Below are 25,688 nucleotides of genomic sequence, written 5' to 3' on the forward strand. Positions count from 1 at the left end.
TAGGCATCAGAGGTTCTCCATACTTTGAATTTTAGACACAGGTGCACATGAAATGATAAATAGAATTACAATGAGAGAGAGAGAGAGATAGACGTCACTCTCAGGTTGACTGGTCACGCTGTCATCTCTGCTTTCTTGGTCAAGTTGAGGTTTTGATGGAGCCTATCCCAGCTGTCTTCGTGCAGTAGGCGGGGTACACCCTGAACTGGTTGCTCACACTAGCCTCCTCTAGGGACAATTGAGAGTGTGCCATTAACCTGTCATGCATGTTTTTGGAATGTGGGAGGAAACCGGAGTACCCGGAGAAAACCCACGCACGCAAACTCCATACTGGTGCTAACCAGTCAACCACTGGGTCGCCAAAGTCATGACCAAAAACACTTAATGAAAGCACGTTATTTTTTAATTATTATTTTTCAAAAAATATATGTTTTTCTTGTGAGTTTAAAAATCAAGCGTGCAGTCCACCTGCTCTGGAATGGGTATCAGCAGCTCCTGGGTTCCATTAAAGCGCAATCTAGCGCCGTAGAGAGAGGAAAAAAGTGACAATGTGACTATTGTAAAGAGACAGCAACAACGTCTAAGTGATTTTATTGCTCGAAGTGACAGTTCATGGTACTAAGGCGTGCGTCAAGTGCATGCGCGTAATGCAGCTTTAGGTGCGTTCCATCCGCGATGCGCGCGTCTGTTTCGCCAATTCTTGGTTTAGGACACGCGGGGGTGTGGCGACGCGCTCCGTCCCGGTAAGGGGAGGAGAGAACGGGCGGCAGAGGCGGTACTTTCCCCGCGGTTGGTTTCGCGGTATCGGAGAGTGTGCGGGACCAGGGCTGGAAACACCTGCCCGGGGAAGCATCAAGCCAAGAAAGCAGTCCAATCCAGCACGGAGCCTCGCCCGCTTGGCAGACCTGCTGCGCCCGTGCGCTCTTCTTTCGGAGGGGAGCTGCACCACATTCCTGTGAACTATAACTGCTTTGATGGCATGTGGCTTGTAACTTTACTTCTGCTGTATTCTTTGCAACAAGGTAGGCCATGGAAAAGGATTATGTCTCTGCACGCTGCATCATTTCTATGCATGCCGAAGTTGTTCGAGCCCGTGCAAAATGTGATCACTTTGATACTTGGTGCTGATTTTCTTCCATCGGTCAGAACACGACAAAACACAAACTATTTTGGGGATAGACTGCTAACTTTCTTGATGTTTTGTGACGTGGGTGCTCGGGTGCCTCTTGCAGCCTTTCGGGTGACATTGATTTTTTTCTGGAGGATATGAAGACAAGATGGTGAGGGAAGCGAGTTTAGACCGCAAAAATCAATATGCACTTCGTTTGGAGGAGTGCGTAAAGTGACCAAGTGGCGGCCATCAAAAAGCGCATCTAGTTCATTTGGATGGCAAAAGACAATGACCATTTGCATTATTTATTTATTTTTGCCTGGTGAAGAGGGTAACGTGAATATGGAGGCTGCGAATAAGTAGGGGGAGGCTGATAAGGATCGCCCGGAGGGCGCACGGTTTGATTGTCCAACCGTGCTCCACTCTGCGATCAGATTTTGGCTGTTTACGCATGAGAGCCCAAATGAGTTAATGTTCCCCCCCCCCCCCCCCAACTTCTTTTAAAATAAATCTTATCTTTAGGGAGAAGAGTGGGAGAAAATGTCGGGGTGCTGCTTGAGAAATTCCTTTCGACATTAAAACGTCATTTGAACACTTCTTTTCAATGCAAGAAAGTGCAAAATGATGCGTAAAAGCCGTGTTTGTGCTTGCGTCCGCGCAGCAACAACGTAGGAGGTCATTGCGTTTTGATGCGAGATGAGTGACTGGTTCCAAAGGAGAAAGGAATCATTTTGGGAGATAATTTGCTCAGTGTGAGACTTTGAAGACGTTGTTTTGTTCACATTGTATGTTTTTTTAATAACAAGGAAACATGAATATAGGAGTGAATTTAATGCAGATGCAGTCTTTATCTGCCCTGCACTAATAATTCATCCTCCATTTTCTCTGGCTCCAGATTCCACTGATTGGCTTTGCTCTAAATGCCGCAGATGGGCGCTCCATGCTTCTTGCTCGTCTTTAAAATCCAAATTGTAATTTTCAAGTGAACGTGTAGGGCCCTGGAGGTGTATGAGCTCTTGAAAAAAAGGACCCACACGTTTAATCGTATGCACTCAATTGTCTTTATGCACACCTCGCATTTGATTGCGCAAAATGTCAAAATGACATATGAAAAAAAAAATCTAATTAGTTGTTGCAGCCGAAAGAATAGTGTGTGTATAATGCGTGTTTTGAGGTTAAGGTTCTCATCCGTGGCCTTGGCAGTGCCCTCTACCACGCAGGCGTCAGTGTTGTTTGTTTCTTTTCATTGGATTACAAGGTGTGTTTGGATCATACACATTGTACATCAACCCCGTCCAGTGAGATGTATATCGCGTGTGCGCGTGTTTGCGCGCGCGTGCGGACCAAGGCTGGGGGCGTCAAACAGCCACTGGAGTGGAAAGACTGCCTGAGATGGGCGAGATGGAGATAACGCAGGGGGGAAACAAACTTCCATGTCAGTTTTTTTCCAACGCCATGTTCCACTCGTTTTGCACGATTCCACTTCCTACATGATCACAGATGCATTCTTTGCACGTGTTTTCTGTTTGATGAACTTAATCAAGAGGAGCAAGGGTAGATTTAATTCATGCATCAGTACCGTACTGCGTATTTTCTTGCGAGCCCCGCCTAGAGAATGACACACAATTTTCTGCTTGCCTCTTCATTGAAAATATTCTCCTTTTTTAAACATTGTATAAATTCAATATTTGTTTTGAACATAGCTGCATCAATGCATATGCAAGCATACGTTCATCTTTTTAGAATTATATTTAGACACTTAAGGGGTGCATGCGTTTGGGCCTGGCAGGCCACACTATAGAGCCTTAATTTTACATTCAAGTTGTTCATGTTAAAGTGCACTTACAATAAAAAAAACACTCTGCCCTGTGTATTCTGAGGCAGCTTATAAAAACAACAATTTGGAATAAAACGGCCTCCTGTGATGAAGTGTGCGCGTGTAATGTGTGGAGGCTTATGCGTGGGGGGTAGCTGCACTTTGCCATAATTATTTCATCAATTGACACGATTCCGGTTCTCTCCAGTTTCACTCAATAGGCCTTGTGGAGTAATCTACATTCTTTGTTTTTCAATGCATTGATCTTTTTATTGCATTTTGGAAGCTGTATTTTATTCTACATTTGTCTCACACAATTTGAGCTTGTTTATAGCACATCCATCTTGTTAAAAACATTTCTCATTCCCTCCTTAGATTCGCGCATGCGGGTCCAAAGTGGACCTGCCGTGTTTTCCACGCATGCGTGTTCACATGCGGAATTTGAAAACACTTAGTTGCAGATGAGTCACAGTGGCGGCCTGCAAATGAGGCTCGACTGTATTTGACAATGGCCGCTTATAGTGACTTGCTATTGTAAGTACTTTTTATCTTGGATTTCAACATAACAGAAACAAACTTCACCATTATTAGGAGATTGGAAATGAATTCATGCCATGCCATGATACATTACGCACGATGTCACAGGATAACGTGACATTATAAAGGTCCATTGTAGCGCTCCTGCTTCTGCGGCTGTCGGCTTCACCTCAGAGAAGAGAGAGGGAGAGAGAGAGATAGAGATGTCACTCTCAGGTTAACTGGTCACACAGTCATCTCTGCTTTCTTGGTCAAGTGTTGGCGCGCTGCATTTGGCAGTTGAACACACACACTTGTCCAGCTGACCCTGCCAAACCGTCTCATACTCAGTCTGAACATTTTGTTTGTCTTGAAACAAAATGGACACGCTGGCTAATGGGTCACTGAGATTCTGCATGCATTTTATTTCAGGCAAAAATAATCAAATGGTAGTGGATTTATTTAATTAGCTTAATTTAGCACATGTAATAGGATTGATCAAACCCGATACAAATTGCAGTGGCTGATTTTACATTTTTTAAATAATCGTGGACGAAGGGCAGGTGTCACTATGACTGCATTACTGTGGTGCAGAGAACACAAAGCGAGAATGATCTTGGAAAATGGATCTTTTCCACTCATGAAAACATTGTTGAAATGCCAGAAACAAAAATTATCGCAATATCTCAGGTTCTTATTTTCGTGGTATAACTCGTGGTTAGACCGGATGTTGGAGGGCTGCGCCGCTTTGGGAGTGGTCACTGTCGCCTTCAAATAAATTTGAATGTCCTGTTTTTGAATAAAGGTTTTGAAAACTTTTATTCTTACTTTTTATCTGATTCATCAGTTAATCAGCAAAATAAAATACATGCAGCCTTATTTCCATTTATGGCGGAACAAGAATAATCATCGTATTTTTTACGTGTCAAAACAGGCATGTTTGAGTTGCACTCATTTGCCATTACCTCTGGCTCAACAGAAAAGGAATCAGGTCTAAGGTCATGAATTTTCCTATAATTCATGAAATTGAATGTATGTCTTAGATGTGCTGCCATAGAGTCTCAGTGCCTTGCTCAAGGCACGACAGCAGCGGGTCCTGAAGCAAGATGTCAGGCAGTGTTAAACACCTGGCCTGGGCGGCCTTGCTTGTATCTTCCCAAGTGTAACAAGTTGTATCTCCTCCAAGAGAGATTGATGCATCTTGACAAACATCTCACAATCATGCCGCCTCTTCTGTTCCGCTCACCGTGAAAGTGATTTATGACCGCGTCCCAGACAGAGCTCTGGGGGAATAAAAACAAAACAAAAAACAACAACAAAAATACCCAAGGATATACACCTCTATAAATCCAACATTCAGTTTAGCGGCAGGAATCATACCTTTGAAGTGGGAGTTGTGAATTTTTTAAATATGGAACCGGCTGCCTAATGTTTTACTGACACTGCATAACGTGTTTACAGGGCTTGTTTACTACCGTGTGTGTGTGTGTGTGTGTGTGTGTGTGTGTGCACGTGCGGACATCCATATTACATCTTGCCATGAAGGGAAATGGCACACTGTGAGAAATAATTTCCAGCATTGCCACCCAACCCTAATACATTGCTATATCTGGAGCCATTGTGTTGTCACTGAGCACCTTGGCCCCACTTTTTAAAACACACACTTATTTATTTCTATTTTTTGTCCTTGTTTTCTTGTATAACTTAAATGCTTTCGCCATTATTTTGCTTGGATGCAACTTTTCTGTGCTTTTATTACAAGCTTCACCATAGAGGAAACTGACTTTCTTGTACGGGAGTACAAGTAAGAGCGGTAGTGTTCTTGAGTGCTTTAGCTCTTATTGAGCTGACAGACCCTTTTGTGTCAGCCTTGGCTGCTCTGAGTCACGCACTGCTCCCCTGTCATGTGGTGTTCCACAGGGCTCAATTCTGGGGCCTCTGCTGTTCTCACTGTATCTGCTCCCATTGGGTTCCATCTTAAGGAAACATGGTATTCCCTTCCACTGCTATGATCCATGTCCCACTGAGCAAAAAATACGCCTTCTCATTAAGGCCACTCCTATCCTGCCTGGAAGAAATCAAAACCTGGATGGCACAACATTTCTTGAAATTCAATGAAAAGAAGACAGAGGTCATACTGTTTGATCCCAGTGGCCCTTGTACATCCTATCCTGTAGACTTGGGCCCCCTGTCTCCTTATCTTAAGTCAACAGTCTCAAACTTGGGCCTTAAACTGGACAGTGATTTCAAACTTGATCGGCAAATTGGTGCCGTTGTTAAATCCAGCTTCTTTCACCTTAGACAGCTGGCCAAAATAAAACCTCTCCTCTCTCATGAACACTTTGAGACAGTAATTCATGCCTTTGTCACATCCCGGCTCGATTACTGCAATGCCCTTTACTTTGGAGTCAGCCAGTCCTCCATTAAGCGGCTTCAGCTGGTCCAGAATGCCACTGCTCGCCTCTTGACTGGTACTCGTAAGAGGGAGCACATAACTCCTACTCTGGCATCCCTTCACTGGCTCCCCATACATTTTAGAGTTATTTTCAAGATCCTTTTATTGGTTTTCAAATCTCTAAATAATTTCGCGCCACCTTACCTCTCTGAGCTCAACCGTCCCTACACACCTGCGCCTCAGGTCTGCGGACCAGACATTATTAGAAGTATCAAGAACTAAACTGAGGCTCAGAGGGGATCGTGCCTTTTCTGTTGCTGGTCCCTCTCTCTGGAATGACCTCCCACTGAACATTCGGCAAGCCTCCTCGCTGCCCATCTTCAAAACCCTCCTCAAAACTCACTTGTATTCTTTGGCATTCGACTCAGCATGACTTAGATCTGTCCTTGGTTTTACTGTTTGGTGCTTTCTACCGTTTTTATTATCGATTTGTTTTACTGTTTATTGCATATGTTAAATTGCTCCATGTGCAGCACTTTGTATGCAGCGATGGCTGTTTGAAAGTGCTCTATAAATACAGTTGACTTGACTTAACTTGACTTGTACATGTGCATTCTAAATGTACTTCTTACACTTTTGTATATATGCAGAAAGTGAATTAAGAGTGAGGACGAGGGATTTATTGCTGTTTTTCAGTGCACGTGATCAATCTCACTGTGTGTGTGCGTCCGTGCGTGCGTGTGTGTGTGTGTGTGAGAATGAATGTAGATGAGACAGAAAAGGCTGCATTATGCATAACGGCCAAGCAAAGGCAATATCCTTGCTTCTCCAGCATACATATTCAGAGTCCATTTTCACTGCAAAACAAGCTGAAAAGTGCACATATGTTTGAGCTCACAGAATTGTACAAAGAAAAAAAAAAGAAGTCAAAAAGAAAAACGAAGGTTAAAAGAAAATATAGTGCTCAAGGCTCACCCAGTGGGTACTTCACATCCAAACAAGTCTGACCTTCTTGATTGTAATCACAAGATCCGTGCTTGACGAAAACAATTAAAATACAGTTCACAAGTGCGCTTGAGGCCGAGCGGCATTGAAGCAGGAATGTGTCACTAACTGTGTTGCTTGATAAGAAATGTTCATTGAAACTAAGATTATCTTCCACTCTTAAAAAAGTGACAATTATCCTGAAAAACTGTTAAAAACACGGCAAACTTTCGAAACCTTATCTTTTTTCCGAGTGACATTTACACTACATGCATAGAAAGTATTGATAGACTCGTATTCATCAACTCATGAGTCAACCAAGCTAGAAAGTATTTTGGAAAGTTTTGTCGGCGACGCTAAGGTGGGGGCGGCACGGTGGTCAACTGATGAGCCCTACAAATTAAGTAAGAAAGACACACAGGTCACTGTCGCGACCCTCGGTTTGAAAAGAGGAGGCCTGATTTCATGTCTGAGCTGAACTCTAATTCGCCATTCTGATTTAATTTGATTTTTTTTTTTGTTCTTGTTGAAAGTTTACTGCGAGGGGACACGTGTTTTATGTTGTCGTTATGTTGGCCCTTTACCTGGAGGCCGTAAACGTGCAGGGGGGCCTCCCTTTCGTGTGTTCGAGTATGTGAACTCACTGACCTGGATTCATAGCGGACGACAAAGCCATTAGCTTTAAGCTGTTGCCCTTTCGCTTAAGCTTCTCGTTTCTCTATTTTGGGATATTTTGGACGACATCACCGGATGGTTGATGGTTTGTTTAGATTTGAACAGATTATGGCGTTTGAAAGCATATCATGTCCAAGTGCAGCGACTGAACAAATCTGAGGGAGTTTATCTCGTTTGAAAAATGAATTACATGTCCGCCTTCATAGCCGGGTTATGTTGTGTCAGTCATAAAATTCAGGGAGAAGCAAGTCGTTCCTGTCATCTCTTAAATGTTGCCTCTGTGTCGCCACATTAGATTCTTTTAACCTCCAAATGGGCCTGGTCATACGTAGACAAAAAAAAAACAGTGAGGTAAAACAGTTCATTTCAATTCAATGTCCTTTTGAATGTTATTTATTCTTGATTTGAGCGGCACAGAGGGGGAGTGGATAGCACATCCACATCACTGAGATTGCGGTTTATAATGGGGGCTGCGGCCTTCCTTTATGGAGTCTGCATGGCCTCCCATGCTTGTGCGGGTTTTTCGGCAGGTACTCCAACTTCCTTCCAAATTGAACTGGTAATAAGTAACATGTTCAATAACATTTGGGATCAGCTTTGCAAGCGTCACGTCAACTTGATGCATCGCCGACACCGCATTGCTCTCACTTATCTATGTGTTCAACCTACTATAACCCCTCCCTATAATTAAATAAGCCCTTTTTAATATTTTTTGATGTAAAATTGTTTTTTTATGCATGTTATTTTATTCTTTTCAATAAAGCAATTACACAATTAAATTAGATAAATTAACACCATTTTAAAAACATGAATAAATAGTCTCTTAAATCTGCTGGGTCAAAAGTCACCTCAATTCAGGGAAATAGTGAACCCAATGCTGAGTTATTTATATCCAGTACATTGGGTCGAAGATTTTACCCAGTATCCAAAAAGGGGCAAAAACTACCTATATGGATGAGTTAAATCTACTAATATCAGGTTACCAATGTAGCTGTGCTTGAAAATAATGCAAATTTATGACCACTGTTTTCAAAGAACGTTACATTAAATGTACTTCAACATCAGTACATAACCAGCACACAACCAATCTGCTCAAACACAGGTAGCCGGTGAGTGGCAAACAACAGGAGGAAAACAACTTAGCATTTTTAGTGTGTGCATTTTTATTAACTAATTTTAGGTTTAAAAAAAACACACACACACTTCCAAGTGCGTTGTAGTGCTCTCCGTGGTGCTGAAGATGAAGCTCAACGAGATTACCTGACATGGATTTAAACGGCGGGATGGTTTGAACTTGACCTGAATCGCGATTTTTGAGCGCAAAAGATCTGGTCGGCTTTCAGCGAGTGGCGGAGAAACGATGACGCTCGCTTGCTTACCTGCCCGCGCGCTCGGACTTTGGCACGTTGTCCTTCTCAGGCGTTATCCATCACAGCTTCACCGTCCACTCGGACCCCAGTGTTTGTTTGTCACATCCCAACACCTTTGACGAGCGTGGGCCTCGACCCAACAAGTCTCTTGTGTCCCATCAACCATTTCCCGTTCCGCTTGACACCAGCACACGCATCAGGCGTGGGAAGGCCGGACACGCGCCTCCAGTGATTACAGACTGGATAGACTTTGTGTGTGGCAAATGTGTAAAAGGAGATTATGTGGGTTTAGTACTCTGCGTCTGGCATACAAATTCATCACTGTCGGTAGCATGGCGGAATATAGCAAGTGTAGATTTGTTAAGGGAGGATAAATGGTGACAAATACAAAAGCAGCCTCATGACGCTTTATATGTTGCCCCGCATCCGTGTGAATTGTTTTTTTTTTCTGATGCTGTTCACTCATTTGATTCAGTGTGGGAATGCTCAGAGGTACCTTGCGCATACATCGGAGCCAACGCGCGGAATGCATAGATGGTATTTTAGGATGGCTGTGATAGACTGAAGTATATTAACCAGGAGTATATTGTTGAACATGTTGACATGTTTAAATGAATTTTATTATGTTGTGTGGGTCCAGTTAAAAACCTTGAAGTGAAGCCTTCTTCCTATGTTGCATACATGATACCGGTTGACGTCCTCAGCTTTTAACCACGGGTAGAAACATATAACGGTATGTTTCCATACGGTTCCATGAAGATCAGTTCATTGAAAATGTGGCTTTTACTCAAAACGTTACCTTGTACGTTACATTACACTTCATTGATTAAAACAATTACCTTATTTTCCGCACTAAAAGGCGCGCCTAAAAGCCTTCCATTTTCTTAAAAGCTCACAGCGCGCCTTAAAATCCGATGCACCTTGTGTATGGTCATTACGGTAATATTTCGACCCCAAAATGGCTCCTTGCTCGAGATATGCTGACAACGCAGAGTTCAAACTTAAGGCGATCGGTTACGCAGTTGAACACGGAAATAGAGCAGCGGCAAGAGAGTTCAACGTTAACGAGTCAAATGTTATAACTTGCTGTTGCTTAAGTGAAACTGTGTCGCTGCTTTATTAAATAATTTTACTGACATCTGATCGTTCTGTTGGTGTTTGCTAGAGTGTACCTCCATCTAGTGGATGCATTGTAGATTGCGTCTTATAATGTATGAAAGAAATTACAAAATAGGCCATTCATTGAAGGTGCGCCCCATAATCCAGTGCGCCTTTTAGTGTGGAAAATACGGTCGCTTTCGGACTTCAGTCATAGTGACTTTGGTTTTTGTGGTGACAAATGGAAGTCCAGCGGGTGTAAGAAGTCCACACACCTGTGCTGAAGGGGATGTTTTATTATTTCAGTTATTTAGTTGGTCATGATCTCTCTTCTGTTGACTTTGTTTTAATGAGATTGACTTCTGTTTCATATTTTCCCCGCCCGCGTCCCTTTCTTCAGGTCTTATTTTGCTCGTTAGGGTTTTGGCGACAGCTCTTCCCGTCAGCTCGGTCCTTTGTGTCAACCTGTCAGCTTCCAGCCACGTTTGTTGTCCACGCTTACCTTGTTGTCTTGTCACATTACTTGTTTTTAGTTCCCTGGTTTCTTTCGTTCCTTGTCGGTTCAGTGTTTCCGTCGCTGTCATTGTCTGTGATGTTTCCCCAAGTCTTGTCTAATCTTCTTTTGTGCCGAGTTTATTCCCAATTTTGCTTTACTTCGAATTTTGTTTTTCCGCTTTTAAGACGATAGTTTTGATTATTCCAAACTTTCCTACACTTGGGTCATCCACACTCCATCACGCAAACTTGCAGCGGTTGCAGTTTTACTTTCCCCCCACAAAAGGTTTGCGTAAAAAATAACTCGCAGTTGAATTTTGCAGGTTATAGGTCACTCATTGTTGGTCTAACAAAAACAAAAACCTGGCATTTACACAGCAGGATGTAGATCTTTTAATATCCACCGTTTTAAGAGACAGTCCGGGTGGCTAATGGCGAAACTTTCAAAACAACGTAATACGTGTCATCACGGGTTCTTTAACGACACGCTTCAAACAGTGGATACAGGAAGTCATGGATAATCTTTTAAAATCAAATTAAATTCGAGTGTCGCGATGTCGCAATTGTCATCAAATGGAAATACAAGGTTATCATCGCAGAGTGACAGTAGGATGTGCGGAACATACATCTCTTGTCCCAAAACCATTCATCCGACTTGCTATCAAGATCTGCAGCCTTTCGCTGGTTATTAATGACACCCTTTGATGGTGACGCGCTTTAGAAATTAGCACCTAAATGACATGATATAGTCTTTTCAATCTCCATTGATGCCTTTTCGCCAGCACCCTATTCTCTCCCGAGACATTAAGTATGAAAGAGAGAGCGCTAATCCAGGCATTGTTGTCACAAACCAGGAAAAAGGGATTAATTCGGTATCATGGTTTGGAGAGGAGAATTCTCTGGCTCAAGATGAGGTCCCGCCGTCTTGTTCTGGCCCCCAGCCAAGCTTAGCTCAGCACTTCTTTGGGTTCCTCTGCAAGCCCCCCCAATCTCTCACCCACACACACTCACACACACACATTTTCCACAATCGTCCATTTTATCCCCACGAAATACAAAACTCTGTCACAAGTGCATCTTGAAGTCGGCAACAAACGGTGGCTGGTGGAAGGCGACGCTTAATTTGTCCTATAATAACATTTTACGATCACACATGTCTCTTCGATCTGTTTCCGTTGCTACGTTGCTTGGTTCGTGGCCAGTTTTCAAGAGGCAGATTTCCATTGGGCTACCCTAAGATACTGGCTGTTCAAGAAATGCGAAGGAATGAGACCCTGTAAATGAAGGCGGTTTGGCACAAATGTGGATGTGGATGCCTCTGGATATTTGATCTGTATATGCCCTGAAAAGAGTGTGAAAGGTCCAGTGCGTTTTTAATGCTTGCTTTTGGATCCCAGTCGCTGTTTATACTTGGCCATCGTTGAATTTCCGCTGGCGGATGAGGGAATGTATTCACATCTTAAAAAAAAAGGCACCCATGGGACGTTTAAGTGGGTACACCCGCAATGGATGAGAACAAATATTAAAAATAAAAAAAAATCATGTATTCAGAGTGGCAGCAATCCAACAATATTTGTGTTATTGTTGACTAGTTTTGCAGTAGTGTCGTAGTTGGCATGCTCTACAATAGATCCAATACATCCATAATGGACTGCATTTTTTTTTCTTTTGCAGTTCACTTTGAAAATTGAAAATCATTCAAATATCCGGTGTGGATTCCTTTTCGTTTTGAACACAATGACGAGAAAGTGAAAACGTGCCAGACATTTTATTGTCTGCAAGTGTGGCTTGAAATACACGACAAGCAATCTGACCAGGGGCATGCTGGCCCATCGGCATTTGGGGGAAAATGTGGTCATTTTCCCAAATGGCCGGTCTAATTCTAGGCTGGCCAAACTCCGTGATGGCTACTCCATTTGAATTTTTTGCACTACTGTATTCCTTGTAAAGTGGTTGTAATTCCAGATATTTTCAGTGGGAATTTTCCGGCCACTGATCATTTTTATTTTATTAATCTTTTTTTTTTTCATTTTATTGTGTGGTCTATGTAATATCTGAACTTTATAAACAAATGGAGAGAAGACTCCAAAAAGTTGCCGTGATTTGATGTAATGTTAAGGAAAAATACTATACCAGGATGGATTTTTGGATCATCTTTGGAACATAAAATATCACATTTTTGTCGATAGCGCAGGCCCCAAGTCAGGTTTATACAACTGGTCCAAAAAAGTGTGTTGAATAGCTGATTTGAAATAAATTATGTCCTTCAATGCACACAAAATGCAGTTTTTGCTGACAAACAAACTGAAGAACTCTGAGCCAAAAAGCTTAGTAGGGACAATGCTGTGCGTTATCTTTTCCACCCTTTGTTTACAGCCATGCACATCTTACATTTTAAAATAAATGTTATCCCTTCAAGGAAAGTACTCCAACAAAACATCTGATTTTAGAACCAGGCAGTGCACTATTAAAAGCCCATCCAACTACAACCACAACAACAAACAAATGAGATAAATATCTCTGACCTTGTTAATCAAAACCCAGTATCATTACCACAGGAGTACCTATCGTTCAATCGATCGCCCTATTATTGTGCTCTTTTCATGTTTTTTTATTTATTTTTTTGACAGTCAGTCAGACTTTGTTTCGTCCCTGTAAACTATCAACACACGTGTCTTTTTCTGTCACCCAAACAGTCAACAGTGAGGATGTTGTCTCTACGCGGCTGTACTTTGTGAACGCCTCCCTGCAGCGGGTGACCTTTTCCAGCTCCGTGGGGGTGTCCCTGCCCTGCCCTGCGGGCGGCGCCCCCCATGCCGTCCTGCGCTGGTACCTGGCCGCCGGAGACGACATTTACGACGTTCCCCACATCCGCCACGTACACGCCAACGGCACCCTCCAGCTCTACCCCTTCTCTCCGTCCGCCTATAACAGCATCATCCACGACAACGAATACTTCTGCACAGCTGAGAACCAGGCGGGAAAAATCCGGAGCCCCAGCATTCACGTCAAATCAGGTAAGGGTGGATACTATAAATGATGACGTCAGTCATCATTTAAATGCCTTTTGAGGAGTTGACAAAGTCAAGTGTCTTTCCAATAGTTTGTTGTTTTCCCCTTGCCATTCAAGATCACTGTCCCATTACCTGCTTTAGAAAAACAAAGAAGTTCTAAATTGCCACCGCTAAACATCATCACTCGAAACTCCAAACACAAACATCGACAGAAATTCTCACAAGATTCGTCTATCGTTCCTTGCCACTGATATATGAAGATTTTAAGTCTAGCGGCGCTTGAACAAGCCGAAGCTAGCAAGGCTAATTGCTATTCTCATCCCGTATCTTATTTTCATACTGCCAGATGCACACCAGCGTATAAAGATCGTATTGTCTTGTTGGTCGGATATTTTGTTGCCCCACAGAGCATAATAGTCCGGCAGATGAGCGAATCAAAAGTCCTCTATAAATTTGCCGATTGAAAGACGAGACGCCAAAAAGATATGATGAGTTATTAGTCGACTTCAAGCTTTAAATGTCAATGCAGAGTGAAGTTGATAAGCGCACACAGTCGTTTCAACCGCCAATCCCTACCCTCAAGAAATATTATTTCCTATTAACCTGTAGTGAAGTTGCGTGAATGTAGTGTCTTTCCAGTCATTGGCCTCTGACTAAAAGTTTGCTACATCCTTGGAAAAGCAATTATGCTTACTTGCTCGACTTATTTTGACAATTTCTTTCAGTGATGGCAAATGGTTGCAAAATACGGCATCATGACTCATTTATAAAATCATAAGAGCACAGTCGGTCTCTATTGCTGCACGAATACATGCATCAGGCAGTTCAACCTAAATGTACTGTACAGTACTTTTACAGTTTTAATTCACCTTACATTCTGGTGCTTGGTGTCTTGGTGCCTTTTTGTCCCATTAGAAAACCTGGCATTGATCTACTGTAGCTTTGCCTTTTGCGCAGAACCCAGTCAAGCGGGATATTTGGAACTTTCCACTTCCGCAAGGTACAACGTGGCATCCCGTAATCAAATAATTCATTGCCATTAATGCCAGCATGTGGTGTGACATGGGAAAAAAAACCCATTAAAAACAGGACCGCAGCAAATGCTTTCAACACAACAAAATGAGCGAAATGGGGGTCAGTCGCTTCTGTTCCTGCTCTGATTTGCTGGGTCAACCTGAACGTGGAAAGAAAGCCAAAAAATGACAGTTTTTACATGTAGTGAGGCATTAGGTGCATTCGACCAAGTAGACTGTAAGCAAAGGACAACAATGGAATTTTCATCTCGCTACTTATTAAAAAAACAAACAGAAGTGATGATTCTCAATCGAGCAATCAACTGCAATGTTGCCTATCAACACTTATTTGTTACTTTACCACATTGGTTAGCACACCAGTGGAAGGATTCCAAAATCTGAAAAGGGTAACCTTCACAGCTTTTGATGACTGTCCGAAAATAATGCGTCCCATAATGCTTTGTAAAATTAACTCAACTTTTGTGCTTGGTCTCAAACTGGGCGCTGCTGCCCTGGCTGCAATTGCTGTCAAGGTCATAGCTACAAAGGGAAGAAGGTGTTACTTTTCTCACACACACACACGCACGCACACACGCACGCACGCACGCACACACACACACACACACACACACACACACACACACAGACACACACACACAGACACACACACACACACACACACACACACACACACACACACACACACACAAACTCATGCCAGCATGCCTCCTGCCTCCCAGTTTCCCAGTCTCTCCATCTGTCCACCAACTGGAAAGTCCCTTAACTGCACACGTACACACAAACACTGCTATATGCTCACAGAGAACCATTTTCGTCAAGCTGGCTCTTGGTATTTCGCTGCCAGCTCTTTGTCGGGGTGTTTTGGCAAGGACAGTTTCGAGAGTCAGCTGCAGACCTGGAATGATGCGAGCACAATCATGGAAAGAAAAAGCCAAATAATTTGGAGCGTGTGGATGACTCCTGCCTGACGAGCTATTCATGACTGAGCCCTGCCACAAAAAGCGCATGTGGTAGAAACCCATTTGGCCCACATGTTCCACCGGGAGGGGTGGTGTGCAGTCCCTCCTAATGTGACCTTCTCACAAGTCTTGATTTTGGGGTGACCTTCGCCCGCCCAAATAATTGCGACAATTAATCAATTCAACGGTGAGCTGAGCGCATCTCCACGGCTTGGTAAGCAAGGCCGGAGCACATGAGCGTGCACCTCATTACCTCCATGCACACACCGTGGGAGTGCTTTGGTGTGGCAGTCCAAACTGTGAAATTCTATACTTGCTATTTGCTGTATATAATCATTCACAGACCTTTTAAAGTCATTTCAAAGTCGACAAAATGGTTCCTGATCCCTACCAATACATATTAAAGATTATACATCAATCTTCTTTTAAAAAGAAAGTCTACACGCCCCATGTTAAAATGCCAGGTTTTTGGGATTGTGATTTTATGACTGACCATTAATATGACCTTCAACCTGTTCAAGTAAATTGAAAAAAAAAAACAACCAAATGAAACAAAACAGTGTGCTTTTGCATACATTTTTGTAGTCACATCGAGAAGTCCGTACAGAGCTTCCACAGCCCCAGAGGGCTCTCATTGTTGGAAGGTTGCAGTCAGAAAAAGTTTACAAAAGAATTTCTAAGGTATTCATTATTCAATGAAACACAGTGAAGGAGTCATGTGGAAAAGAACCCGGCATACCAACAAAAGAGATTCAGAAAACTGGTCAGGGAGGCTGCCAAAGAGGCACAAAGCTGCCACAATGAAGGAACTGCAGGAATTTCTGACCAGTACTGACTGTCTACTTCATATGAGCACAAGCTCTTGTCTGCCTCAGATGTCTGCCACTTAATCAGAGGCCCTTTTAATGTTTGTGTGCCGACTCCCATGTAACGTGAGTGTAGCCAACGGATGGGTCACCGTTACCGTGCTGAGCGGACCTCCGCCCTTTTGGCTGTGTTCGCCTTGTGGATCTTTTCCAAAATGTAAGCACATGCCAACCACCTCGTTTTCCTTAAAAAGGATTAGGGAGGACATTTTTACAAACCGGAATCACTCGTCGGTGACGGAATTATCATAGTACGAGAGAGGAGAAAATCTATTTCCGATTAGCGTCAAGATCCAGGAGATTAATCGTTGGTGTAACATCCTCACAGAATCAGTCGCTGCTGGACGAAGGCAAGAAAATCTGTGTTTTTACATGATATCTCTAAAATACAGAAAGACTAGATCATTGATGTACTTCATTTCAGCATTAACACAAACACACCCATAACGTTTACGCTTGAATTCGTCAGTCCGATGCTTTTGAGCCAAGGTTTCACCTTGCAGTCACTAAGGACACCTGTTCGGCGAAATACCCCCTTTGTCCCGACCACACACCTTCTCGAGTTGGGCTTGCTCAGGCCATGACAGCAGGTGTTCATATCATTTTCCCTCTCCATCTGTCCTCCTTATCTCATATGTGGTTGATATCTATTTACTAATATCGTAAGCAGGAGCTAGAAGCCTGGAAAAAAAACACACTGACAGTGCCTGCTTTCCTGTTCACTTAGGAAAAAACAAAACAAAACAAAACAAAGAAAATCTGCACCCATTCATCTGCACGTCGTTATAATTCCCCTTCTCTCTTTCTTGTGTTTTTGCTTCTCTCTTTATGAATAAGTAAATGCAGTATTTGGTTTCCCCAGCGTTAATTATTGAAGCGACAGTGATACAGGACTTGCCTCCCAGTGCGCTCCGTGCGCCAGAGCCATGTTTTAGCTCGTTCCTAGGCAACCGGGCCGCATATAGTCAGGCATCAGTGACATCCGAAGATTCTGCGGTGCATACGATGGGGCGGGGGAGGTGTGTGTGTGGGGGGGGGGGGGGGTGGTCGGGGGGGCTGCAATTTATTCACAAATCAGATGGGCTCCCATTTGCATCTTTGCGTTCGTTTCTGGAGAATATCACACCTTTGCAGCTGGTGTACAACAGCACTTTGGCATTCTGACAAAAAGAATAAAAAATATTCTCAAGAGATTTGAGACAGAGGGAGTCCGATCCTCAAGTTTCATTGACTCGTGGCTGTGGCGTCATTGCACCAAAACATTTACAAGCTGTCAAGCTGATTTTAAACACTCGATGATGGGCTTCGGGGAGATTGGGAATTTTTCTTACCATTGACGAGTGGCAGCAGGGTCAATCAGAGAGTAAATAAATGATTGAAAGAACGGGCAGCCCAGGCTACTCAGTCGATCGGCGCTATTGATTGGCAGGTAGATGGTATCAGTGAAAGGCAGTGGCAGCTTTAGATGAAGAGCTGGACTCGAGACTTGATTGCAATTATATGTCCTTTCGCTTTGAATTGTTTACAAACGAGGCATCAGCTCACATTAGTTTTTCACGTGTCAGGTGATTAAAGTGAAAGCGTGATCGTCCCTCCAGGGAATGTGTAAAGGTTGTGATTCATTTATGTCCAAAAAGTCCCCTGTGCTCAAGTCAGAAAAGGCGTAGTTTGAGTTACCGTAAAATGGAGGCATTCCCTGTCAAATCTGACTTTTTGTGCATTCTCCAGTCAGCCTGCGATAAAGTGACCACTTGGTCCATGACACAAGGAAGGGTGGGCACCGATGATACGCATAATCCCCCCGCCGCCAACACACACACCCTTTTTTTATTGATGGACCTTCAAACTTTATTTGTCATAAGCACAGTATCCTGAATACATTACTTTTTTGGATTTATTTCATACAGTATAAATAAAATAAAATAAAATATGCTCCCCTTCAAAGCATCGCGGTGTACATGCCCTGACTGGCCCATGACACCTCCGCTACATCTGGTCTTGACATATTTGACGTGTGCTATATATTCTCCTGGATTTCGATCACCATCACAAGTTTCAAGAAAACTTTGTGCTCCATGTTTACCCGCTAGCCTCAAATCCAAATAAGTTTTGGCTCTTAGGTGTACACACACCTATTTGTTGGTGATGTATGTTGAGTGTATCAGAAGTCTGAATATGACAAGTACGTATGGAAAGATGAAAGATTTATATGCAAATGGAAGACTATAGCCCTTAAAGTACTGTTCAGTGGTTTCCCGTAACACATGCTCGTCAATGCTGAGTCACATTGTAGTGTGGCTCCATTCCAAGTTTGCAGAAATGAGATTAAGCACCAAAAAGTAGAAGAGGGTAAAAGTACGAGGCAAAAGGTTGAGTTACTCGGAGGCAAAAGACTCTCTAACATTTGACAAGGACATTGCCTTTGGTTCCACTGAGTTCCAGTGACAGTGGCGGTTGGCATAAAGCATTATTAATGACCAAGGAAACTGGCCTTCAGGCTAGGCGTTAATTATATCACTCGAGAGTTGGGGGAGAGCGTGAACACATCGGAGGGCGGGGCCGCTCCCCGCATTGTACGGGTGTGTGTGTATGATTTGCATTGTTAAACCATTACTGTCCTCATTTTGGAGGGAGGCCGAGCTGGTTGAATAGCAGTGATAGATTGGGATGCCAGGAAGACTCGCCAGCATCAGCCTTTCTCGGGCCCATTTCATTTCTGTAATTGTGTTTTCTTCATTTTACACATTACTCATTCGACTCCTTTTTTTTTTGTCTCGTGTCGAAATTGTAGAGGGCAACATATCATTGACCCATTCTATGAATGGTAAATTGGCCTTCACAGTTTGAATGATAGAAAACGGCGCTCATTTAGCGTCAAGCTAGCATCAACATGTCTGCCACTTAAGCAAAACGAGCAAAGCATCTATTCATTTTCTCTGCTGCTTCTCCTCATAAGGGTCAAGGGGGAGATGGAGTCTAACTTTTGTGCGAGAGGCAGGGCAGACTGTGTGCCAGTCAGTCTCAAGGCACATCAGCAAAGACGAACAATCAACATCTCACATTGACAACGACGGACAGTTTTCAGCAGGGATCCCCAACTTTTCTGAAACTTAGAGGTACTTGATGGAGGCGATGATTAGTGTGAAGGGCTTCCAGTGTCATTCACACTTTTGGAATAAGACGATTGCTCAAATTATTCAGAGTAACTCCTTTCTTCAGCACCATTGATCCGGTCATGCACTACACAACTGACCTTTGAACTGTTTTCATTTTTATTATTCTTATTTCTAAATAGTGTCATTTCCAAACACACATTTAAGTGTGAATAAAGAAAAAGAATAGCAGCAAAAAAGAGCTATTTTTTATGTAGAATAGCAATACACATAAAAATTATTAGACTCAATGGTGAGCTATTTGAATAACAGCCCCAAGCGCTATTCATGTGCTCCTTGGGGGCTACCTGGTGCCTGTGTGCACCATGTCGGCGACTACTTATTTAGAGTCCTCAATGAACCAAACCTGCATGTTTTTGGAATGTGGGAGAAAATTCGCACAACCCAGACAAGCCCACCCAAGCACTGGGAGAACATGCATACTCCACACATGGTCATAGATGAGATTCGAAGCTGGAACCTCAGAACTGTGCGACAGACAGGCTAGCCACTCTATATCGCTGTGCTGCTGCAAAATAATTCGTGCATTTTTTTCTACAGTTAAAGAAATTTACCGACAAATATTTGATCCAATCTCAGACATTTCTGAATGTGACTACGGAGATCATTTGGTTCGCTACAGGCTACTGTTTTCATCATTAAGCGTCTTAATCACCGCCACCCTGGCGCCGACTCACCGCCCCACGCTCGCCGTGCCATGTGCAGGCCGCATGTTTCTGATGCCTGGCGCCTGCATGTGACAGTCGCTGCGGCCACGAGCCGCGCCGCGCTCCCCCGCCGTCTCAAAGCATCTGCGCCGTTGTTCTTTGAAAGGCTAAAGGCCACTCACTTTGCATCCCCTTCAACGCAGCTCCTAGTCAGTGCGCCTTACAATCAGAGCGACGTAGAGTTGGAGGACTTCAGACATGGAAGAGCAACACCACCAGCTTGTTTCTTTACTCGACCTGCCTGTGTATTTTTTTCTGTTAGAAAACAGCCCCGAACTGTCCTTTTGAAATTAATTGAAAAAGATTTGGTTTTCTGAGCTGATATAAAATAATAACTGATCGATTTGTTGTTTATATGCAAAGAGACACATGAGAGAAAACGTCCACATTCCCAGCTGTCTTCTTATTCATTTTGACATGCATCAATGTCTCTTGCGGGCCAAAATTTTGCTTCTGAATTTTGTTACAAAGGCTCGGTTGAAAGTCGATACTTTTACCTTATTTAAAATCTTGGATTCCAATGAGTGCCGAACGAAATTTCTTGTGATCTTGTGATTGATGATCGGTTCTCATTTTGTTGCTGCTATTGTTCAGTTTCAGTTCAGCTTCAAAAATCCTGATCATGTGAAGCCGACAAAACTTTTTTTAAAATATCCATTTTGCTACTGGTAATCCTAGTGTAAAAAGTTATTTATTTGTTCGCCAAGTCAGATTTCCCTACCTCCACTGCAGAATCTGTTCCTTTTATCAAATTGACACAATGTAGCAAAGCTGCCTTGCCTATATTGTACATAGTGAATTTCCTCACTGTTAGAATGATGAGATTTAATCGCTATGATCATATTTAATAGCTATTCTGTACTCTTCCCGTATTCCACACTAGTGTTCCGGGAGCCATATACGGTCCGTGTGGCTGACCAGCGCTCCATGCGAGGTAATGTTGCTGTGTTCAAGTGCCTCATCCCCTCTGCTGTCCAAGAGTACGTCAGCGTGGTGTCCTGGGAGAAAGACACCGTGTCCATTGTCCCAGGTAAGGAGCTGATCCAGTCACTGTTACTGCATCGTCAGATTTTTTTGTAACTTTTGCTGAGTAAATGCTTGGTGTGTTTGATCAACATTCAAATGGCAGTGGAGTCAAACAGTTTTTATTCTCAGAGAAAAGGCTAGAGTTGGATCAGCAATTTCAAAATAGGAATTTCCATTAAACCCTGTCATGGAAATGAGGTGTTGACAGTCCTTGGCTGCTGTAATGAATTTCTCCCGTGTCACTGGTATATCCCGTGTTGTCAGAGTAAGAAGATGGAGAGGAGGATTTAAAAAATGAACCACTCCATCAAAAAGAAGATGAAATGGCCTTTGCCTGCCATGTTGCTGGCTCCTCACTTGCTCACGGACGCCGCTGTTGTTAATAGCCGTGTTCTGGGGATCAATCAGACTTTGGATGCATCCTGTGTGTGTGTGTGTGTGTGTGTGTGTGTGTGTGTGTGAGAGAGAGAAAAAGAGGGAGAGAGAGGGCACGTGTGTGTGTGTGTGTGTGTGCGCGTGTGAGGGCAATGTAATTTGATGAGTGATGGACCCTTTTAGCCTCTCATCACAGTCACCACAAAGTGAGCATACGCACCCCTCGCAAGAACCATGTGAAGGCCTCCTACACATTTACACTGTGTCGAAGTGTGTGTGTGTGTGTATGTTTGTGTGTGTGAGAAGGCTTGTGTGTTTCACAGTTAACATTTGCTCTGCGGAGCAATGGCAAATTGTTGGATGTCAGATGAGACCGTTCAGGTCAGATGATATGTTCCTGCTGCCCTTTATCCTGTTGTCACTCCATAGTGTGTGTGCATGAGTGTATGTGCGCAAGTGTGTATACGTGCGTGTGTGTGCACGAGCGCGTACTGGTTGGTTCTGTCCTTTACTCCAAGCACTCATTGATTCAGTACAGCTGTAGTGTATCTGTGTGTGTTTGTGTGTGTGTGTGGGGGCGGGTGGTGTGAGAGAGTGTGTGTGGCCTGAGGGGCGTTTCCAGTCTAGATCGATAGAGCTTGTTGTTGGATTCCCCTCTCTCTTGTCACGGATCTGTCATTGTGAGAGTGGTGAGAACCTCTGTTACGTGTACAGTATATTTCTGTGAATGTGTGTATTTGTGTCTGCATGCCTGTCAGAGCCCCCGCATCGTGGATGCGTGGGAGAAAGCTATTGATCAGCTGTTGAACATATTCACTCACACATTAATATGTGAACAGGCAAGAACATTACATCCACATACACATTCATACACAAACACTCTCACACAAGCACTCCCACAATTTATGTGAATGTACAACTCGGTCCCTAAGCGTTGTCGCAAAATGCTGTATGGTAATTTGCATGTAACCGTAACGAATTCGATTGTCATAGTAATGTATTACCAGGAAGATTATGATGGTGAATATAGTTCTCCAATCATTCCTATTCAAAAATCTACCGGTAATCTTTTTAATTAACTAATACGACTTGTATCTGTTGAGCCGTTTTCATACAACATGTCAGAAAGTCCTCGCTTTATACGCCATCAAAGAGTCTTCAATGAAGGTAAAAGTGACGGTTAATCTTCCTTTATGTACTCAATGAGTTTTTCTATTTATCTCACACTATTTTTGTCTGTAACGCACTGGTTATTCTCTATGAAATGTATTTTCAAGCATCTGGAACGGTTTAATTTGATTTGTATTGTTTCCTGTGGGCAATGCTGCTTTGGTTTTTGTATGATTCGGTTTTAGTCACACTTTCCAGGAAGATTTAATTACAAAACTGAAGTTCTACTCCACTGACTGACCGGTGTCAATTTATTGGTGCTTTGCTATTATCGGCCCAACGATTGATTGGTCAGGCCCTGATCCAAACAGGAGTTAATAATAATAATAATAATAATATTGCTACTAATAATTGAGTTGATTGTTAATTTTACTCATTGGAAATCATGGCAATTTAGTCAAATGCCTTTCCTTACACACAGCGCTTCCAAAATCTTGGGGAGAAATCCCAGGAGACAGGAATCTGTGGGGCTTTTATATTCTCTCCTTTATACATCTCTCTCCAAGCAGGATGACAAGTGATAACAACGACAGGGAGGTTTTCCTCTCTATTCTCTGTCCATCTTTGTCTCTTGTACAGCGTGATTGCCTGTGTCAGCACTTTGTCGAGTGAGGCTATCACATGAGTCTCCGCCGCACGCTTTCAATCCATCCATCATGAGCAGCTTTGTGTTTTTCACTCCCGCTCGAGATGCTCCGCTGGCTTGCCATCTATTAAAAGGTCAGTGTAAGCCAAGGTGTGGACTTGACAGAATGACACGCGTCACGAATGGCCGTGTTGGTCAATAAAGCTGACTTTGAATGATCTTTGATGAAGAGGCAGGCGGGCGGGTGGTTGCTGACAGCTGCCCTCACTGCGAGACGACCCCGCCTGGGTGTCATGTCACTTTTTGACAGCCAAATCTGTTTACATTGAGGAGTTCACAGAGCAGTGTGTGTGTGTGTGTGTACGCGCGCGCACGCACGGGAAGGGTCAACAGATTGATGTGCATGCTTTCGGCATCGGCCCGTTATCCTTGCTGCTGCTTCCACGCCGCAGATTTGTTTTGCTTGCTTTCTCGCACTGTTATTGCTGGTTTGCTGGTTCGAAAATGCGTGTGTATGCTCGTCAGATCGGAAGTGTTGACGGATATGCCTGAGGGAACTGTGTGTGTGTGCATGTGTGCGTCACTTATTTATTCGTAACCATCTCCTTCAACTTTAAAACGAATGTGAGTTTAATCTGGTCACCATGGTAACGGGTGCGAACTGGCTGGCAGAATAAGGAAGGTGTGAGGATGCATCACTGCTTGATTGATATTAGTGCGTCACTACCCTACCACACACACACACACACACACACTTCATTCATTCGTTAGACACTGTTGAGAAAATACACATCTTTAAGATGTATTGCTTTGTTTGTATTGCACTCTTATTCGGCACGCGTAATCCTGCCTTGATGATTATGAAGAGGCCGCTAATAGGTAATGCCGGGAACAAGGACGTCTTGTAAACTGTACCTCATGCGTCCTTATCAGTACACGCTGGCTTTACGGCACATTACATTATTCTCCTTTTCAATTATTACTAGCAGCGTTATCGTCAACATGTGAATTGGTCCATCAGTAAAGGGGGTCTCCTCGTTGAGAATGTGCCAAGCATTGAAATGATCTGGACCAGTGGTTCTTAACCTTGTTCGAGGTACCGAACCCAACCAGTTCATATGCACTTTCACCGAACCCTTCATTAGTGAAAAATAAAAACAAATTCAAGACATTAAAAACACACATTTGTTAAAAACATAAAAAGGTAAATAAAAATACATGGCATAAGTATAGGTTTTTAAAAATTGTATGACGTACTATCACGATAGTCACAAGGTGACGACTGAGCGAACTAAATTTCCCGCAGCACTGTTTGGACAAGCAAATGTCATGTGATCATCCGCAGCCAGCGATGGCCAAGCGGGCGTGTCATAACTAATTGATATCTTGAGTCGGGTGTGTCTTAACCTCCATGGCAGAGGCTCCGTCAAACTCCTGAGACCGATTCACCGAACCCCTGGGGTTCGATCGAACCAAGGTTAAGAACCTCTGATCTAGACTATCATGCAAGCATAAATTTTGGGGATAAATATTCGAAACAAATGCACAGTACTTGAACTTTTGAGTGACCTGACTTGCATGTTTTTGCAGTCATGGGGGAATTGGAACATTTCAATACCAATATTTCCAGCAGGATTCCTGATGAAGTGGATTTAAAACCACATTTTTTTCTAATTTTAAAATGGAATGCATATTTTATTGTTTCATTTAAAGAGGTCCAATTTCATTGCTTGAATTTAGCCTTTCGTTGTGAGACCAATGACTCTCTTCATTGAATGAACACTTTATAAAAACAATTCAAGGTGGATTCCAAATTCATGGCCTGATTTAAAAAAACAGCAACTTTTTTTATATAATTACCAGTCAAACAATAGTCTTACATTATTGGTCATGAAAAATAAATGAACCCATTATAAATATACGAAGCAGTGCCACTTCCTTGTACAGCCAAGCAGTGAGGGTGAGCAACATTCCTTCACCTTCTGCATTACAAAATCATCACTGGAAGATACCAAATGCAGGGCGCCAACTGATGGTTATGTAGATGGATTGATTTTTGTTAAGTTATGGACTCCACATCAGCATTGATTGGCTGATGTAGTGGAGAGAGAGTTGTGGGTGTGAACAATGCACCAAAGTGTGGCCGGGTGTACGCGTGTTCATGCATGCATTGATCGAGCTTGTTTAATCCTCTACGCACACACACACGCACACACACACACATACACACAAACATAGCCTCTCACATTGTGGTGGAGCCTCGCGTCACAACAGTTGCCGCCGTTTCTGTTCCAGTCTCCATTTTGTGGCCACTCTGC

The 25,688-nt window shown here is 43.1% G+C and overlaps 1 protein-coding gene across 3 annotated transcripts in view; it reads left to right on the top strand.

The window, feature by feature from the left end:
- Positions 1-821: 821 nt before the first annotated feature.
- Positions 822-25,688, top strand: part of dscaml1 (Down syndrome cell adhesion molecule like 1) — a 106,022-nt gene continuing 81,155 nt past the window's right edge. For all 3 annotated transcript variants that reach the window (XM_086125026.1, XM_086125027.1, XM_086125028.1), the window contains exons 1-3: positions 822-1,022; positions 13,157-13,477; positions 21,097-21,243. In XM_086125026.1, the coding sequence (XP_085981152.1) occupies positions 980-1,022; positions 13,157-13,477; positions 21,097-21,243 (511 nt within the window). In that variant the 5' untranslated portion in view covers positions 822-979. The remainder of the gene's footprint in view (positions 1,023-13,156; positions 13,478-21,096; positions 21,244-25,688) is intronic.

The sequence above is a fragment of the Hippocampus guttulatus genome, chromosome 12, assembly GCF_054856545.1.
Source record: "Hippocampus guttulatus isolate MCC_2025c chromosome 12, RoL_Hgut_1.0, whole genome shotgun sequence".
Lineage (NCBI taxonomy): Eukaryota > Metazoa > Chordata > Actinopteri > Syngnathiformes > Syngnathidae > Hippocampus > Hippocampus guttulatus.